Below are 19,816 nucleotides of genomic sequence, written 5' to 3' on the forward strand. Positions count from 1 at the left end.
AAGAATAGCCATGGGCTGAAGCGGGGTACAGTGCTAACATAAAATAAACTGAAATAAACTGAATCTTATAGCACTCATTTATGTACCAAATCCATAATTCTGCAAGAACTCACCTAAAGAGGATAGTTCGGATAGATTTGACAAGTAAATTTGGGAGCAAATTGTCTCCAGCAACCAAGCCCTAGGCTAAGATGTGGTGAATAAAGCCCTAGGTTTAGTAGAGGTGAATAGAAGTCCCTCTGATTTCTGGATCATCTTGCTTTGTTTGATATTGGTGATAAATTTGTATATTCCCCACACTTCCCATACTTGTTGATTGATTTATTTAAAGGGATCGTATAGTTTTGGTTGAGACCAAATTTCAGGTTTCTCACATTTTTTGGTGAGATAATGAGAAACCTCTTATGAAATAGGAAAGAGCATGTACAATGTAATTCTATGAGGAATTCAACGTTTATTTTATGAAAATTGGTTTTGAAACGGCTGATATATCCAAAACAGAGCAATTCTAATAAAATGTGGAACCCACCTTTTATTACGGTCGCTTTGTTTTACTTTGTTTTTGGATGTTTCAGTCATTCCAAACCCAATTTTCATCATATAAACTTTGAATTCCTCTTAAAATGGTATGCTCTGTACTGTATCATAAGTGTTTTCTTGGTATCTCACAAAAAGTTAAAAGCCCAATTCTCATCTCCACCAATACTGTACCATCCCTTTAATAGGTGCTGGGTAAATAATTATCATCATTTAGGCATGGTGATGAGAATAGTTGTGCTCAAAACATTTATATATCGCAGCAGAGTGAAATTACAAGATTCCAAACATTTGGATTACGACACACAATGGCATTTGACATATCTCTGTTATGCCACCTCCAACCCCCCCCCCCCCCACTCCCCTGTGAAAATCCACACAACACATTCTATGCTTCATGCCCAATATTTGACTTGTAATGACCATGACATCCAATCTATTTCTATGACACTGCCGTCTTGCTAATAAACTCTTGGGCAATGCATTACAAGCTTTATATCTTCTTTTCTTCATCATTTTAACAGTTACATGGATGCACCGAGGAATGTGGCGCGATAGATTTCTTGATTTATCATGCTGCATCGGAAGTAGAGTGGTGCAAGGAACAATTAATACATACTTTGTCACTTTCAAATACGAGTATGCTAGGCCCCACAGTTTCATTCAAATGTAGACTGGAAATAAGCTACGTCCATCCTGTGTCAGCTTTGTTTCTATTTTGAAGGGGAGAGAGGGTGGAGACTTGAAGGGGCTGGGCATCATTACAGATCACTACACATTGACCGCGCCGCTCGCTAACTTTTTACTTTCAAGTCTCGCGCAACTTTTGAGACCAAATTTGTCGCGCCTGGGCATACCGTTCCTAAGCCAAGCCCCTTCAAAAATTTTTTGTCAACCCCAAAATTGCTCAAAAACGTGATTTTGTGTACAAAGTCAACACAAATTGTCTTTTTTCAATTAATTCATATAAAGATTTATATTTTTAATTCTAATGGCTGAAATCAATTTATTTTAGTATAATCATGCTTCCAAAAATGTGTATGACAAATTCTGCTGAAAAAAACAACAAAAACCAAAGTTCAAAAAAACAAGGAAATACATTAAAAATTGATAAAACAATAAAAAACATAAAAAATTAATTTTGATACCGAATTTTTTTTTTACACACAAATGTTCGGAATGTCACAAGGAATATTTACACCAAAAATGTGCATTCCATAAGCTTTTATAAGCCAATTACAGACGAAAATGAGGTTTTTTCTGCATATATTTGCATAATTAATTAATTTAAAATAGAAAATACAAATTTTTTGAAAATTTAACTGAACAGTCTTGTAGATTACATCCGGCTTTATACTCATGCCAAATTTTGCGGCGATCGTGCGATCAACGGTCGAGATCTGAAGGGGGGCTATAATGCCCCCCCCCCCCCCACCCGGAATTCAAGCTCGGTAAATAGCCCAGGTATGTTAGGGTTAATGCTGTCAACATAACCACAAGCATGATGTGATCACAAACGCTGCATGCTGGCACTGGTCCGACAGTCCGTGACCAGTAAGAATCACTGTCGAACTGTCAGCAACTTTTTCAGGAATGGACCAGTAAAACAAATAAAAACTGGGTACCCACAAAACCGGTCCGACAGACAGGTCAGACCAGTGAAGAAAATGGGTTATTGTGCAGCCTGGATCAGTATTCTCATTCATCACAATGAAACTTCAAAGATGGGGAACAATGTCTTTGACAAGCAGTATCAATGCACCTTTTACAGTCAGCTCCTCTTGAAATAACGGGAGTGTTGCTCAGGGCTCATTCATACAAACAGCCGCTAGCCTTTACGATGATGCAAGAGCTACATGTAGGTAACATGGTCATCCTTTGCATATATATGTAATGACACCAAATATTTGAAGACAAGTTTACACGTCAAATTTAGTCATCAAAATGATAGGGGTCATCGGAGGGATCGAGTGCAAATTTTTTCAGTTCCACCACGGGCTTCTTATTCTCTGTGGACATTCGTCTGATCTCTGGTGAAGGTTTGACCCGCACCTCATTGATAGAGATGGACTTGCCCTCAGTCGTAAAAGGTTTGCTTTTTACTTCCGCAGGGGACCGCACTTTGACCTCACTGAACACCCTTGGCTTGGGTTCGGGAGAAGATCTCGACTTGATGTCCGGCGAGGATCTCGCTTTGAGGTCACTTATTGTTCGGCTGCGAATTTCGATGGCAGGCTTGGGCTTACTGTCCGCAGTGACGATGGGGCTCTTGCGGTCAGTGTCCCCTGCATCCTTCAGGTCAGTAGATGATGCCCTGGGTTTGATGTCTGGGCTCGACCGTGTCTTCATGTCAAAGACAGGCTTACTTTTGAGGGTCGACACAAGCACCGTCCTATCCTCGGCTGGAGGTTTGCTCTGCAGTTCCACCATTGGCTGACTCCTCACCAACTCTGTCCTCACCCCGGCCATCTCTTTCATCCTGTTCTCTGCTGGCGGCTTGATCAGCACCCCTGGAAGGGCCTTGGGCATCGCCTGGGGGGACATCGCTGGCATTCTGACCTTTCCCGTCTTGACTTCCAGAACAGACAGGGTCTTTGATTCCAGGCCCGCTGACTTGTGCAACACCTTGGCATCAGTCTTTGACAGCAGATCTTTAGCAGGGTCCTTTGAGTCGTGATCTGACTTCCGCTCACTGTAAGCACTTGGCAGCCCATAGAGTCTCGTTTTGTCAAAGAGCTTGCTCTTATCGATCTTCTCCAGGCAAATCTTCGGCTCCTCAGCCTCCATCGAGAAGTCGGTGAACTCAAACTCATCCTTCTCCACATCGATGGTCTGGTCTTCACTGCCCGCAGGCTTGAGGGTGATCTTCTCCTCGCTGAGGTCTCGCTTCACCGCCCCCTCTTTCTCCTGCCCCGTCTTCACGACATCAATCGTCTCGGACTCTGCGTCCTCCTCCACTTTGGGGTGCTTTTTGTCTCCTCCTCCTCCCCCGCCTCCCCCTCCCTTGGCGTACTTCTTGACAGCCTTGTCGTAGCGATCTTTCTCCTTCTCGTACATCAGGTAATAATGCTGGAAAATACAATGAAGCAGTGTGATGAGTTAGTTTTAAATTTGAAATTGTGCTGCTGGTCAACTGAAATAAATGCAAGATCACTTACAGCAATTAGATGACATTAATGACATGGGTTACTAATCATTTTAATCACTCACAAAATATGTACATTGGAATGAGGCAGGTCCACTAGTACATCTTTTGTTTTCATTTCTGGTTGACACTTTCTTTCTATAATTACTCTGATAGCATGGCTTGAGAGTTTCACTATACACTATGTAATTTCACACTTCACAACATTCTCAACTGCATGATGACTGACACCAATGCCTAATTAGAGCATGAAATGTATTGCAGAGCCTTTTAGGTCCTAGTGTTAGGGTCATATTTTATATATTCGTGAATGGTAAAACAATGTATTGCATGTATGTAGATTTGTTGTTTTGCAAACTTCAAGACCAATGAGTGTTGAGAAGGGGCAAGCGTGTCGCCGCTTTTTTTTATGTTGTTTTGCCAGCAAAATTCAATCATTTCCCACTGGGAGAGGGCATCACATCTCAATAACGGGATGCGTTCTGATGTAAAGATTTGATTCAGAGTTAGATAATGCTAAAACAAATTGACACAAGTGACTTCGTCAATTTTCCTAAATTTTCAACATACGTTGTTTGGCTATCTCACAGCCCAGGCTGGTCTCACCTTTTTCTCCTCCTCGCTGAGAAACTTCCACTGCTTGGCCAGCTGCCTGGTCAGCTCCTGGTGACTGATGTCGGCCGAGTAGATGCCGTTGCCCTCCCTGTCTTGCACCTTCTGCCGCTCCTGCTGGCAGTACATCAGGAAGGCGTTGGCTGGCTTCTTGGGTGCATTGGGATCTAGCAGAGGACGGCAGGTAGCACGCATAGTCAAGACATTAATTCTATTTACTGGTATTCCTCTTGTAGTGGATAGCACCGCATCAAATTACTAATCACAGATATTGAAAGTACAAAGAGGGTGCATGTTTAAGAAGATGAACTGCAAAGCTACCATACATCACTTTGTTGAGGGGCCCTGTTTATATTCATAGGAATTGCAACTAGCCAGAATGGAGTCCAACAATTTGTGTAATTTGTCTTGAACATCGTTCATTGTCCAAAGTGAATGCATGCCGCTCAATACGACAGGCACTGAAGATGAAAACGAAACTTGTAGACTCAAAGGCCTTTTCAATATCCCCTGACTTGCTTCATTTATAAATCAGCATATGTGTGTATAAATTACATGAACTGATAGTCATCCTGCTATTTGTATTGTATAACAAGGGTCCTAATGTTGGACTGTCTTATTTTTGCGTCTAGAATGTACTTGTTTGTAAACACAATAGAATAAGGACAGTGAAGCCACTTTTTTTTCTGTCTTTCTTGGGAGTGGGGTGGGGTGGGGTGGGGTGGGGTGATGATTGTATGTAACAGCAAATTGCAGAGTTCTACCTTCAAGTGCACTGGAACATATAATACATGTAGATAACGGTACATTTGCAGGTGCCAAATCTCTTCAGTTTGTTTTTTTTTTTTTTTAAGGAAAGTCATTAACTTTGGTATAAACTCGCTCACCCCTTTCCTTTTCTGACTTGCCCACTTCCCGCGAACGCTTCTTCTTGTTTGCTTTCCCTGGAGCTGCGGGTGGTGTCTCTGTGGCGACAGCATCTTCCACCTTGATGGTGCTAGATGCATTGTAAACAGAGGGACTGAGGCCCCCCTGGCCATCCCCAGCCGGTGGTAGACTGGATGAAGGGCTGTCTGACACCCCTATCATGCTGTTAGGAAGGTCATCCTAGGAAAGGAAGAAAACACACCAAGTTGCCGGTAATTATTCGAGTCCAGGGAACTAAAAGAAAATGACATGAATAACACATTTGAATTTTACATATAATAATGAGAAGCTAATTGGAATGGGATAAACAGTCATGGTATGTTCATCCCATTGAACACTGCACTGTAAATCTAGTACTGTCTAAGCTGTTATTTTTCGTGAGGGTTTCATTTTTCGCGAATTTCACAAATCACAGTTGGATCGACAATTTAACAACATGCAAAAATGTCTCGATGCGCTTAGATGGTAGTGCATTTATGTTAGCGTCTGCATCAATTCGCAAAAACAACATCTCACAAAAATGTCTATGACCTCCTAGTGCGCGAAAATATCTGCATGTGAAAATAACAGCATATACAGTATTGAATTTCAAACTGTAAGCATATTACTTCAACCACAAAAACACAGCCAAAAGCACTGGGGTGTCAGACAGGGTGGTGAGTTAGCCCAGTTGGTAGTAAAATGTGTTGTATGTCTGCCTCACGATCCAAAAGACCCCGGTTCGATTCCCGCGGCCTACTGAGCAATGTTGTATATACATGATGTAATCATATTGTCCCCTCCAGTAAGAGGCAAACACTCCGTCCCTTGGACAGGACATAGAAAGGTCCCTTGTGTGAGAGAGTCACAACTCATGTACGTGAAAGATCCCGCTTCATTTATTCATCGTAAAGAGCAGGGTGTTTAACCAGGTGAAGTGGTCCTGCTTTTCATCCAACTGGACCCCATGGAAGACCAGCTATTGCAGGTGAATATGGGCTATCTTGTTGCCATGTTCTCAGATGGAAATAAAACAAACAAACAAACTACAGAATTTAAGGCTATTTGTATACTGTTGCAAACCAAAGCAGAAAAAAAACGTGAAACTTTCCATAATGGTATGCCATGAACTGTCAAAGCCTTGTCATTACAGCTCTGTTCTCTCTACAGCAGAGCATTCATGATACAACAAAATGTATTTCACTATTACAAACCTTACACTGTAAATACAGATCAACAAACAAGCAATAGGTTAACCCATTGAGGATGGACTGATTTTGTGACAATATGCATTTCCCATAGACCCCTGGTCGAGTATACTTGGATTTCGTCCTCAACGGGTTAATAAAATATCATGGTGATTGTAGTGACAAATGATGATTGACCTAATGCATTTCACTGAATACACATCTACTCTTACACAGATCCCCTCATAAACTCTATGTTCTTCAGATGTTGTCATTTACCTCCAGAGGGATGGTCAGATCACTCTTCTTGAACTCATCGCCAAGCTCTGTCAGCTTCTTAGCCAAACCCCTGTAGTAATTGAAAGGAAATCAGATTTGAGGGTCATCATCAATCATTCTTCTCACAACAACCAAAGAAGAACTTAGGATTGACGAGCTCTTGTGTCACATATCAATGTACTTGTTGAAGATAAAATATATTTTTCACAGTGAATCTTAAACTTTTTGGCCAGTCAGATTCTAATTTTGCCGTATCATTTTTTGGAGGGAGTAATTGTAATGTACCTTCTACTAGATGTATCTACATGTACATCTACATGTATCTCTGCGATGAGTTACCCATAATCACCTACTGTCATTACAATCTACTCCAGTTCTCCAGTTAAAACCCATTCAGATCTGAATATCATGACCTACATTTCCATTAGATTAAAATTCCAAACCTGACCTCACATGAAAGTTTGATGACCCATTTAGGCAGGACAAAGTCATAATCCGATGAGGGAGGTGAGGTGACATAATAAGGTAACTGGTTTAGAAGGGTTTCATACTCCGTGCTCATTGACGCTTTGTCTAAGGACATACAAAATGTACAGTGCACTCTCCTATTATAACGAACACAGTTTTAATGAAATTCTGGTTACAACGAAATAAAAATTCAGGCAGCAACATTATCCTCTCTCTGTTTTTTATTATTTGTTCGGTTATAACGAAATTTCGATACAGCGAAAGAAAACTGCAGGTCCCGGGGACTTCATTATAATGGGAGTCCACTGTATATAAATGCCAATTGGCAAAGAACACAGGTCAGTGAATTGGCCAGTTATTTACAAGCAGTAGTTTCATCTCAGTCAACAAATGGTCAACTGTGTATGTAAGCTGCCCAAAATCTGACCTTAATGCTGTCCAAAATTTGACTGAGGGCTGGCTACATGTAGAAACCTACAATGTAAGCTTTTGCGTGCAGTTGAATCTTAGTATTAAAAGGGTACTGATACTGATTACAATGTACATGTATCTTGATTTCCATTACCTCCTTTCTCTTGACAGCTTGTGAATGTACTTCTTGACATGGCAAAGTCTGTTCAACACTCTCTCATTGCTCTGAAAAATAAAGAAACAACAAATAAGATAGATACAATAACCCCATCAGAGATGTCCAGAGATAATGGCAAGTGATTCTTGACACATAGTATCCAAATTCTGGAAAGACTTCCTTGCTGTATGTGTACTTACAATTGTATTTTGCTATACCACTTTACATAACACCCCACAATTCGGCTATCCGCTTTTATACGCACAGATGCACGCCATCCACATTACTTGCCAAATATCCACGCGCATGTACATCCCTGCATAGGCAAACATTATGCACACTGGCAAAGGGTAAGGCACTGTAAGACTATAGAGTGGTATAGCAAAATTAGTGGGGGGAGGGGAAAAAATTGCATTTAATATAAAGACATCTTTGTGTAAGGAACTGGTTAGCATCATCTCTCGGAGCCGTAATTGCACACATACAATTGTACATGTATGCACCCTAAAGTATGCGTAACAGTGTAAACACTATAAACATATGTTTGAGTATCGTATGTGATTGACTACAGCATTAATAGTTTCGTCAAAAACTGGGCTATAGGCCCCCTACCAACTTATGATATGCATCTGACTGAGCTGAGTCTGGAAAAAAAAAATGTCAAGTCCAAACATATGCAGAGTGATGATAAGTGCTTGTTGTTGTTGTTGTTGTTGTTGTTGTTGTTGTTGCTGCTGCTGCTGCTGTGGTGAGTTTGGGGGACTACTTTAGTACTATAAAAGGATGTGGGCACAAGTTTCATATTAAAATTCCTTTAAAACTAGACCTAATTTGAAGTTTTGCCCGAACACAGGCTTTCAAGACTCCATACGACTGTGGAACTCGTTGCCCAGTTCGACCATTTGCACTTCTGCAAAATAATTCAAAGCGGAGGTGCAAAAAAAGATTCAGCTCCTTTGTAGAAGGATAGCATAGGCCTAATCAACTCCCTACATTGTTTTTTGTTTGTTTGTTTTTTTGTTTTTTTATACGTGTTATACAGTACTCTCCGCATAATCGGGTAGGCTCGAACAGAGCGTTTCTTACCCGATTAAGCGGAATACCCGTTTAACAGAAGAACAATTGACACACAAAATGTGTATGTACATGCATTGTACACTGCACCAAACACCTACACTATATGCTTAACACGCGTGCTTGCTTAGCACATTATACAGTTGAACCTCTCGCATCCGGACAAGTCGGGGCTCATCCGGATAAGGGATTTGGCCGGATACGGGAGACTCAATGCTTTATACATGTACATATACATACACATGTACTGATGTAGCCCATTGTAGTGCCACATGTAGTAATGTGTACACTGCAACCTTTTCATTGTTACATTTGGGGATGTTTCGGGATGTTGAAATGTCTGAAGGTAAGCAATTTGGAAGGAAATTTGATGCAATGTATGTTAATCATATTGGAAGTAATATGTAATTCATGTGTGTTTGGGTAGGAGTTCTCAAGGAGTTGGGAATCCCCCTTTCTTCCCGTAATTATTTTAAAAAAATCACGGCGAGATTGCGTCCGGATAATAGAGAGATCCGGATAAAGGGAGGCCGGATAATAGAGGTTCAACTGTACATACAAATTGTACGTGTTGTACCTGATACTTGCTCAGTCACGAGCAATAATTTACACTCTTTTTATTGATATAATAATGTCTTCAGAAAACTTTGTCGTTTGACTATTGACTCCTCGCTATTATGCAGGCGTTTTCCGAAATGAACATGTCTCTTTGTCTGCACTTAAGTCACATAGAACATCGGGTTACTTTTCGAGAAGTGACTGGAGAAAAGCAAAATTATGGAGCTCGTGCATGGCCTGATTTTCGTTGCAAACTTCTCGTGTTGAGAATGTTGTTGCGGAGCAAGGGAGGTAGAGCAAGTGTGTTCAACTCCTGTCTGTCTATGCAATTGTGAGTGCCAGCTACAATGTTCATTTACGTAGGGCAAGTTGGTACTGGTACATGTGTTTTCATGCTTAATCACTCCCCAAATGATCGGTCTTCTTTGCAAATTAAGCAAAGAATGCGATTAGCCGTGGAAAATTTGACATTCATAATTTCTTAAAGTGTTAATCTGCGATAAAATGTGGGTAGAAATTAGAATAGAAGAAAATTATTTGCCAATTTATGCGGAGAGGCAACCCGATTATCAGGTAATTTTAATGTGCATTGGAACTGGTTTTGACATTACTACCCAATTAAACGGAGTAAAGCGATGCCCGATTACACGGAGAGTACTGTACACGCAAACTGTAAAAGTGGATATTTTCGTGTGACTAAGGGTGCGTTTATAAGATTTTTCTTCTGGCCAGAAACAGTGTTTTGAAACACTGTTTATGGCCAAACAGTGATTCTAGCTCGAAAAAAATTCTTATAAACGCTAACCGTGATTTGAAACACTGTTTTGAAACACTGTTTGTAAACGCACAAAATAGTGCGTTTACAAACAGTGTTTCTGTAGAATCAGTGTTTCAAAAATCTTATAAACGCAACCGCGATCGCAAACACTGTTTATGTGACGTCACAATGCCTTGCGCGCACCCTGTTTGACCTTTTGCCGAGGAAAAACTGCGCAGAGTGAGTTGCGCAATGGCACAGTCTGAGCGAGAGCCCCAACACGCTCGGAGAAAAAATCTTATAAACGCTCTCCTGACGAAAGTGTGATTTGAATCAGTGTTTCAAAACAGTGTTTCAAAACAGTGATTCTAGGCCCGCAAAATCTTATAAACGCACCCTAATTTTTCACGGTCAGCCGGGTAAGAAGAGTTTTGCGTGGTTTTAATTCCGTAGAATCAAGACATCAACTACTGGAACATACATTGTATGGCAAGCAAAAATATTCCCATGCTTTTATTTTCGCACTAACGTTACCTACCATTAAGTCGCTACTCGTTCATTAACGTTCATGCGCCTGTTTGCTATTTGTCCTTCTCGTACTTTATTATTTCATGTGTATGGCTCTTTTTTTACATCGAGCGAAAGTAAAAAATATTTCCTTCCGTCACAGTGACAAATCTCTGTGTGGCCCGCAAGAACTTTATGGACATGTACGAGTATTAAAACTTTGTACTGTGTTTTGTTTGACACACACACACACTAGAGAGTGCTCACGCGACAGGTCAGGCACGTGACGTCCACTTTTTCTTCAGGGGGAGACAATATTTTTGAAGAGAGGGCGGTTAAATCACATATCATTTTGAACTTTGGCATTTACAGCATTGGGTCAAATCATTTAATGATGGGTGTGTTTTGAAAAATGAAAGAAAATAAGCGTGGCAGCTCAACAGTGACAAAATGACTGTCCAATGGCGACCCTATGAGAGTACTGGCAAAAGGCGAATTGCATGTGTTGTGTGTGCATGGGTGCTGGATTGAGAACTCGAGGGCACACAAGCACGGCCGTTCGTGCAGGTCTGATGCAGGTGCATTGTAACACATGCAAGCTGCACGCTGGCGACTCATCGCTAGTAAGACTCTCGTCAGGTCACCAGATGAAAAATACCAAAAACGCATGTTTTTTCCTCATAAATTTATGAATTCTTTTCATCACAAACTGCATGGAAGAGAAAGGTAAGAGTTTTAATTTTCACATGACGAGATTATCAAAGGATGAAATATCAGTTTTACTTTTACCTCCTTATACTACAACTAGTGTAGTGTTCTGTTTGATAATTCTACTTTTTTTAAAAATGGCTCAAGGCCGTGCATGTGGGTCCGATGCAAGTGCATATTAGGCCAAGTAAAAAAAGAAACCAGTTTCTCGTCCTCGCGCGCATCGATTTTGGCCGCCGCATCGATTTTTTTACTATTTACTATTTTCAAAATGGCGCTGAAAATACCAAGAAATTCATAATTCTCGTCCCAGCCCGCTCCCCGCCCGCATCGATTTTCAGTTGCCGCATCGACTTTTTTGATATTTACTATTTTTTCGGCCGCCGGAAAAAAAAAAAGATCGACAATTCACCTAACAATCGTGACGTCTCATTTCTAATTTTTACGCCTTGCGTCCTCTACTTAGCTGCAGACTGTAGTACAGCTGTAGCTTCTGTGTGTAGTGCGTATGTAATAACGTACGCATGCATAACACTGCGAGCTCGGCCGATCGGCAAGAAGGAATGACCCACAAAGCAGTCGAACTGCACTGTAGTTGGATGGGCGGCGCGGCGGGCCGGCCTACTGGGCTGTGATGTACAGCGCACTCGGTACGTCGTGAACGCGATAGCGGCAACATTTTTGCGAACAATCGCTGATATTCCACGCATATTTCGCGCGTTGTTCGTATTTTTCCCCGTTTCTGATATTTTAAGCGGATGAATTGTACTGTACAAATGCTTGTGAGGATTATACGGTATCGAGTTTGTATACATTTTCATGTCATTGTGACTATGTGCATGTGTGTGCAGTGTCGGAAGGTACGGTGCCAGCAGGGAGGTCCACACCTCCCTGGTACACGGTGCCAGTGCAGTGGCCGTGCCGCACCGTATATCGGCAAAGTGTGCGTGTTTTGTAGCTGTCAAGGGTTCCCATCCCCTGGTCTGTCACGGCGATACATTCTATTTTGAAGAGAAAATGAATGCGCTTTTCCAGCAAATGTAGAATTATTAAATGGGTGTATCTACAAAATAAATAACTTTTCCACGGATTCTGGTTTGTCTCGTATTTCTGCGGGATACTTTTCTTCACGATGTAAATTCATGGACACAGCCGTGAGTGGTATCATCTGTAGTGTGTACTGTTATACAACCATTCATCATCCAAATAATGAGTGATTATCAAATGTCTTTTTAGAACATGAAGAAACATCTTTAAACGGTTAATGCTAGAATGCCATATCAGTATCATTTTGACATCCATCTGCAATTGTACAAGCCAGTTTCCAGTTGAATATGCTACAATTGTACTGTGAAGAACTGCAGATATACATACCAGCTGTGTGGACACAAAAAGTCACAAACACCAATAAATAAAGCAGTGTTTTGAATATCATGGAATTTATTTCAGTCGTACATTTGTTGAAAGACATGTTTTATACCTGTTTCAATTGATAGCACAATACATCAGAATTGCAAGAACACTGGTATCAGAAAAGCCATTACAACACTAAATACCAGTGTTAAGATGGTCATTTTCCCCTGACATCTGTAGTGGAAAGAAAAAGCAAATGTATTTCTGCATGCATGAAGTTTCATTTCAAGTATGGCACATATATCTATTTGTTTGAAAATGCACAGAGTGCAGGCAAGACGTACACTTGGGACCTGGTCTCATAACACAGCTACCAGAGTGATATTTCATTTCATAAATTGAATATAGAAAATTGTAAAGCCCTCTCTCGTTAGCTTTCTCAGAATTACCGGACGAGAAACACATAGGCTCTATATACTTTCATTTCGACGATCCTTGAAAAAATAGTAAGATATCAAATAGTAAGGACCTCCCTCATCGCCTTGCTCAAAAAACCCGGACGAGAAACTACTTTCTTTTTTTACTTGGCCTTATGCAAACTGCATGCTGCTGGCAACTCATCGCTAGAACTCTCATCAGGTCGCCAGATGGAAAATACCAAAAATGTATGCTTTTCCCCATATTAAAGGGTGTGTACAGTTCTGGTTTAGGTGAGGATTTAGCTTTTAACGTTTTGCGAGATATTCAGAAACCACTCTATGTATGATATGTCAAAGAGCATGCAATTCTAATGGGTACGGGTATCAAAAGTTTATTTGATGAAAACCGGTTTTGAAATGGTTGAGATATCCAAAAACAAGGTGAAACAAAGAGATCCTAATATTAATAAAAGGCGTGGCCTGTCGCCTTTTATTATTAATATCACTTTTTTGTATATTTCAGCCATTTGAAAACCAATTTTCATCAAATAAATGTTTAATCCTTCTTAAAATTACATGCTCTTTCATATTTCATAAGAGGTTTCTCATTATCTTACTTTAATGTTCAACTCATCTCAACCAGTACTGTACAGACCCAGCCCAGTCCCTTTGATAATTTAGAAAATTTATGGATGAGTTGCTTTCCTCATCACAAACTGCATGGTACAGAGAGAGGTGAGAATTTTAATTTTTCACATGACGAGATTATCATAAAATGAAATATCAGTTTTACCCGTTTACTATGTTTGATAACCTTTCAAAAAATAATTGGCGTTTAATACTGCCGTTAGCTTTAGTTTTTATTGGCATTGGCCATTCGGCATTGCATTGCTGGTTGAGCGAAATGCGCAAAAATTTCTGCACCCAGAAAATTTCCCCTTTTTTACAGGAGAACAATTGCACAGCACACCGCACATCACCCAAAAGTACGATGATACACATCGATGGTGGACTGTATTGGAAAGGAAGAAGAAGAAGAAAGTAGTGGAGCAAATATCCCTTGGCCTTGCAAGCGTGTTGAATTGCGAGTAATTACTAATACTAAATAGGTCTAGCTAGTGCAAGTGCACGATCTGAAGGAGTCCAACTCCCTCACACATAAAAGTTTACGAGTGGGACTCGTGTAAAACGGATCCAACGACAACACACACACCGTCCGTACGCTTCAGCGATGAAATTTGGCTTGCTGATGCCGTGCATCATTCTGAAACCTTTGGAAACATACTCACCAACTCCAAGGAATCACATTTCCGTTTCAAGGCAAAATATTTTCTCCGGTAACTTTCTTGCATTCTTCTGTCCAAAGCGATATTCCGGCCATTCATTATCAGAATACTCAGGCACTTTCCCCACAAAAATAGACCTCATAGCCGGCCGTCGTCGCTGGGTGGCGCTGTTCGACAACGTACCGCAGTGCCGTATATTAAGAGAGTCTGGCCAACTCATAAATTGGACGCCATGTCGTTACCCAGCGTACAGTGCGCTTAAGGTTTTAGCGTGTGCGCTTGGGGGTTAGCGTTAGGGCGGACTCACACTGTGCGATTTTTACTGCGATTTACCCTTTGCGATGTCGCACGACGAGAAATCGCACAGTGTGAGGATGTCTGCGATACGACAACCGGCGATTTGGGGATATCGCAGGGATCGCAGCCCCATCGCAGAACTTTGAACATGTTCAAAATTCTGCGACAATCGCTTGCGACGATGATCGAAAACTTTCAGTGAAGCAAGGTGGTAGAAGAAGTACTAATCAAGATTTGGCTGGATATGCTTCCTTTATTCCACAATTGCTTACTGATCTATCTCAACATGATGACGAAGATGAGATGGGGAGGGAGTTTTACAACGACTTAGAGTGCAATCGTGAGTAATTCTACCATGAATATGGGCTTCTCGCGTCCATTGCAGCCGTTTTGTCCATACTTAGTCCCATGTATAGAGTTTGAACGAGGGCAGATTAAACAGTCTGTGGGTTGGTTAAAATTTTGTTTGCGTACCGCCGGACCGGTACTGTATGCATAGCCTTCAATTGGACTAACTTGTTAAGTGTTTAAAAGATCTAATGTTTAAATTATACTAGCGTTAAGCCTAGGCCCTACTGAGTATGCTATAAACTAGACCCATATCTAGCTATATAGGCCTAAATACGTGTATGGGCCTAGAAGTGGTTCTAGGCCTAGTCTGCCCTAGATCTATGTACAACATACGTGTTCCAGTCGAATTTTATAAATTAAATCGACATACACGTTGTATAAACTACTAGGGCTAGGCCCCTGGTCTGGACAGGCCCTAGAACTAAGTCTAGACCATAATGGCTTAGTATTGCACTGCTACTGGATCGACTGACGTGGACGTGAACACTAACAGTAACAGTAAACACATCAACGTTAGGGCCTAACGTTAGACGTGGTTTCTGTCTAACGACATAACGTTGAAAAAGAGTAACCAACAGTTATAGATCTAGTCTAGTCTAGAGGCTTCAAATGTGAAACATTCTTCCTGCCCTGCACACACGACAATACTCACACACAGTTACAAAACGTTGGTGGAGTACAGTTAATTCTGAGTAGACCTCTATACCGACGGAACCGGAACAGAAACAGAAACAGATCCAGATATTTTTTAGTATTTACACGTTGATAGGAAAGGATATTGATAATTGAAAGTCTAGCCCATCAAGATGTAACTGACATTATTAGTGATAAGATCTCTAGAAATCTACATTTTCTTATTAAAGTCTTATATAGATTAACTAAACTAGTCTGTCTAGACCCTAAGCACTAGATCTAACAGTTAATTAGTCTAGCACTAGCAGTCGTAGCATGCACTATTACGAGTAACGTTAGCACTACTCGCAGTCAGCAGGCTTCTTCTTAGTTTTAGACCCGTTCTACAACATTAAACGATAGTAATGTTTATAGTCCCTTACGGTGATCTAACGTAAGACTAAGGGTACTAACGTTAGATGGGTCTACTTTTTTTTTTTGGGGGGGGGGGGGCCAAAATGTGCTCATGGATTTCAAAATCATACGGTAGGCCTACTCTGGTTAAGCTAGTGATCGCTACAGAAATACAGTGTCGATTATTACTTAGGCCTATAGGCACCTACTGGATCTAGATTGTCAGTAGCTGTGCTAGCCTTTCCTGCCCTTGACTGTGGTCTAACGCTAGAACCGTAGGCTTAGACCTATTTTGTATTAAACGTTAGAGGAATTAGAACTCTAACCGTTGGAGTTAGACCTACACTGTAATTGAGATCCATTGCTATAGTTACAAGCAGTATGAATCCAGATCCTAGACAAAAAATAAACAAACTGTTCCCAAACTTTTTTTTAGAGTAGACGTAGTGTCTAGTCTCATGGAAATTACCTAACGATATAAAGCCAGGAGTATAGCACTCTAGATTTTTAACAATAAGGCCTAAGTGGAGCTGAGGTAACTTAGATTGATCAGTTGTTCTTGGAGATTTGTACAGAAATTGTAGTCTAGAAACACACACACACAAAAACAAATGCAATGCATTGAAGTGACCCTCTCTACATGTAGGTTACTAGGTGATTAACATTTTATCCATGTTTGTCCTAGTTTTTATGTGATGATCGATCATGCACTCCAAACTGAAAGTTGTTACTGTATGAGGCTGTAACATGTTCATGCTCAGGTCTGCAAACTAGTGCTACAAAGTATTTGATTATTCGGCAGTGCGTCATTTGTTAATCTGTGTCGATAATAAACACAGCCTTGTCGTTGCTGCCTCAGCAAGTCACAAACGTGCTGTGCACAGCACTTGGTAAGGCTATTTATAGTATACAGTACAGTACCGGTGTACATGTCATACTCTCTGTTAACTTTAATTGCCCTTTAATTTCATAACAAAGTATATCAAAATGAACTCTCAGTCTGAAATCATCAAAGACCCTGCCCCATTGTGTAGGGTGTACAAACTGTACTTGCAGTTTGATTGCAGAATGTAAAACATCATTCAAGGGCAATCATGAATTATCCAAAATTGCAGACTGTAGGAAACAATGCTGTGTGCGTCATGTGTTACACATGTATGTATATTGACATACTTGTACTAAACGTACACTATAATGTAATGCATAGTGTAATTTAGTTAAGCTTTCGAGCCCTTAGACCTTAGTAAATGACTGAAATAATTATGATTATGATATATGCATTTATGAAGCACTTATGTACAGGCCTATCCAATGATCAACAATGGTGAATAGTTGAATAAATTTGTTTATCACTTGTGTTTGTTAACTCTAGATTCATTCCCAAATGTTGTCCTTTTTACCCAAATGGTAAATTTAGAGTCTACTGTAATTACCATAAATGCCTGAAAATAGTTGTCCCTTTGTGTCACCCTAAACAGGTCTGAATAAAAATGAAATTTCTAAGGAATTCATACTGGAGGCTTGTCTCAATGTTGAAAAGGAAGAGCAGAAAAGGAGCAGCTGGCAACTGGTTGTCCTGCAGAAGTACATGAATCCCTCTCTTACCTGCAATTTCTGAGGACAAACATGCCAAGAGGATACCTAACCAATTTTGGAGACTGAGGTACAGTATATATGTTAGAAGATAAGATAAACACTTTTTCATACTTTCCAAAATGTTTATGTGACTGCATGTGTGAATACATCAGTTTCTTTTTCTTTTTATGGTGGCTTGACAATTAAAGAAAAAACATTAAGTTGAGAGCAAGAAAGATATTATTTCAAAAAGTGTAATTGTCTTTTACAGTATTTTGAAGAAAATAAAAATTTCATTCATGCTACCCTAAAAGTGATGAATAGTTTATTCATAGAACTTCAAATACAGTCATTGTAAGCAATTTCTAAAAATAAATGAAAACATCATTTCTTTGAAAGAATGAATCCATTGTAAGACATAGGGGGAATGCATCCCTCTTCATCATTCTAATTCAATACAATATGTAATCATGTTTGTGTGGTTTTTTTTCTTTTTCTTTTTCTCCTATTTACTAGGAATTACAAGATGATAAAGACTCTACCAGCAAGGCGTCAAAGGCTGAAATGCTACACATAAGGAGCAGGAGAAGGAGAAGCAGGACCTGTCAAAGCAAAACCTAAGAAGATAAGGAGGAGTCAAGAAGCAAAGGAAACCAAAATTTTATCAGCAGTAGGTACCCTGCTGATGCACTAATGGAAAATGTTTGCTTTACCTCTAAAATAGAGAGAGAAAGAAAAACAAAAACATGCTTGTTGTTGTTGTTTTTTTCTCTACAGACAAGTGCAACATATTTATGTATTTGGGGTGTAGGCCTACCTGAAAATCCCAAATTTGATTTACATACTTCAAAGAACATTGTTGAGTAGACTTTATTCAAAGAATTATCATCCAGGGATACTTCTTTTTGTCAGGGCGTTCAGATGTATGATCACTGTCGAAAGGATTATTCAGGCGTAAGTTCTCTAAGTATAAAATAAAAACATGCCACATTGTTCTTTTACTTTTTCAAGAAAATAAAATTCCACAGTCAATTCCATGGTCGAGGAACTTCATAAAAACTCAACTCGATAACTCAACTGTGGTTGTCAGTTGCTAATGTGTGTAGTTCAAGTGCTGTAAACACTGTAAGCAAATGGGCGGAAAGTTGGAGGCATCCTAAACTACAAACATTTGCTTCACAGGGAACCTTATGCATTTTTGTAACAATTAATATTTCCCCTATTTTCTCCCTTTTGCTCTCTTTTTTGTGTTTGTTTAGCCCTTGTCATGTAGTTCACCTCAACACTTACACCTGTAACTGCAAGATCGGTGTGGGATGACATTGCTGTCTCTCTGGGACTTACTGGAAACAAAATGTGACTTTTCAAAGCAGGAAAGTGGTAGCTACTACAGCAGGCAGTCGTGAAGGTGGAACTTGAAGAAACTGACATATTGACTTGTTTCTTTCATTTATGTTGGACCAGTGCAAGTTTCCATGAACTTTACATGCATTTGATGTTAACTTACAATGGTTTGATTTCTGTTTTCCCACCAACTACAAACACAGCTACTCTCGAAAAACTCAAATTTACGTGCAATCACCGTGAATCTTTTTTTTTTCTGAAATACCATCAAACAGCTGAAGAATTTCAATGTGCAAGGTTTTGTCATGATTTTAAGGCGATTATGCACTGTTACTCCGACAATGCACTTTCCCTTTCTCTTTAAAATGTATCCTGCAACCTTAAATCATGTACAACAAATGTACCATGTTTTGTTTGTATCACTGGAAAACTGGAGAGGGAAAAATTCCACAAGCTTTTGTTTGATTTGTGAGGGCCATTACAATGTTCAGAGACAATAGCAACACTCTTTCCACTACTGTTTAGAAATGTATGTTTTGTGCAACTTTACATTAAACTCAACATGTGGGCCAAACATTGTTTTAATGGCTCGAAAACTGGGGAAGAAAGCTGTTCTTAAAGCCGTTACATAACTTTGAGGGCAATTAGTGCTGTTACCACAGCAACACACTTTGCAGTGAGCTGAACATGTAAGCAAAACTTCCTTTGAATCGATGGAAAACTTCAGAAGTTCAAGAGATGTTTTACCTTGAAGTTGTTGTATATGACTTGCACTGTTGCAAAAGTGATAGTGACATGACATCATATTTCTTCGTCACTCACAGGACTGCACAGAGTAAAAACACCTTAGGCCTTTGTG

At 40.1% G+C, this 19,816-nt stretch overlaps 1 protein-coding gene and 1 long non-coding RNA gene across 2 annotated transcripts; one reads left to right on the top strand and one right to left on the bottom strand.

Moving 5' to 3' along the window:
- Positions 1–2,002: 2,002 nt before the first annotated feature.
- LOC139741119 (uncharacterized) lies at positions 2,003–14,431 on the bottom strand. Its single transcript, XM_071651707.1, has 6 exons — positions 14,368–14,431; positions 7,700–7,770; positions 6,667–6,736; positions 5,182–5,401; positions 4,289–4,461; positions 2,003–3,606 (listed from the first exon to the last, which is right to left on the bottom strand). Exons 1-6 carry the CDS (start codon positions 14,428–14,430, stop codon positions 2,470–2,472), a joined length of 1,734 nt encoding a protein of 577 aa, XP_071507808.1. The 5' UTR covers position 14,431; the 3' UTR covers positions 2,003–2,469.
- Positions 14,432–14,698: 267 nt separating this feature from the next.
- On the top strand, positions 14,699–19,341 carry LOC139741120 (uncharacterized). The gene is made up of 4 exons (XR_011711606.1): positions 14,699–15,001; positions 17,517–17,701; positions 18,130–18,283; positions 18,873–19,341. It is a non-coding gene; the product is annotated as an uncharacterized lncRNA (long non-coding RNA).
- The last annotated feature ends 475 nt before the right edge of the window (positions 19,342–19,816 follow it).

Source organism: Diadema antillarum, unplaced genomic scaffold (genome assembly GCF_040938485.1).
Source record: "Diadema antillarum isolate AM-2024a unplaced genomic scaffold, OU_Dant_1.0 seq00000905_RagTag, whole genome shotgun sequence".
Lineage (NCBI taxonomy): Eukaryota > Metazoa > Echinodermata > Echinoidea > Diadematoida > Diadematidae > Diadema > Diadema antillarum.

Coding starts and splice junctions, on each gene's coding strand:
- LOC139741119 (XM_071651707.1), bottom strand. CDS start 14,430: ATGCAAGAAAGTTACCGGAGAAAATATTTTGCCTTGAAACGGAAATGT. Junction 7,771..14,367: donor AATGTGATTCCTTGGAGTTG/GTGAGTATGTTT, acceptor TTTATTTTTCAG/AGCAATGAGAGAGTGTTGAA. Junction 5,402..6,666: donor ATCTGACCATCCCTCTGGAG/GTAAATGACAAC, acceptor TTCCTTTCCTAG/GATGACCTTCCTAACAGCAT.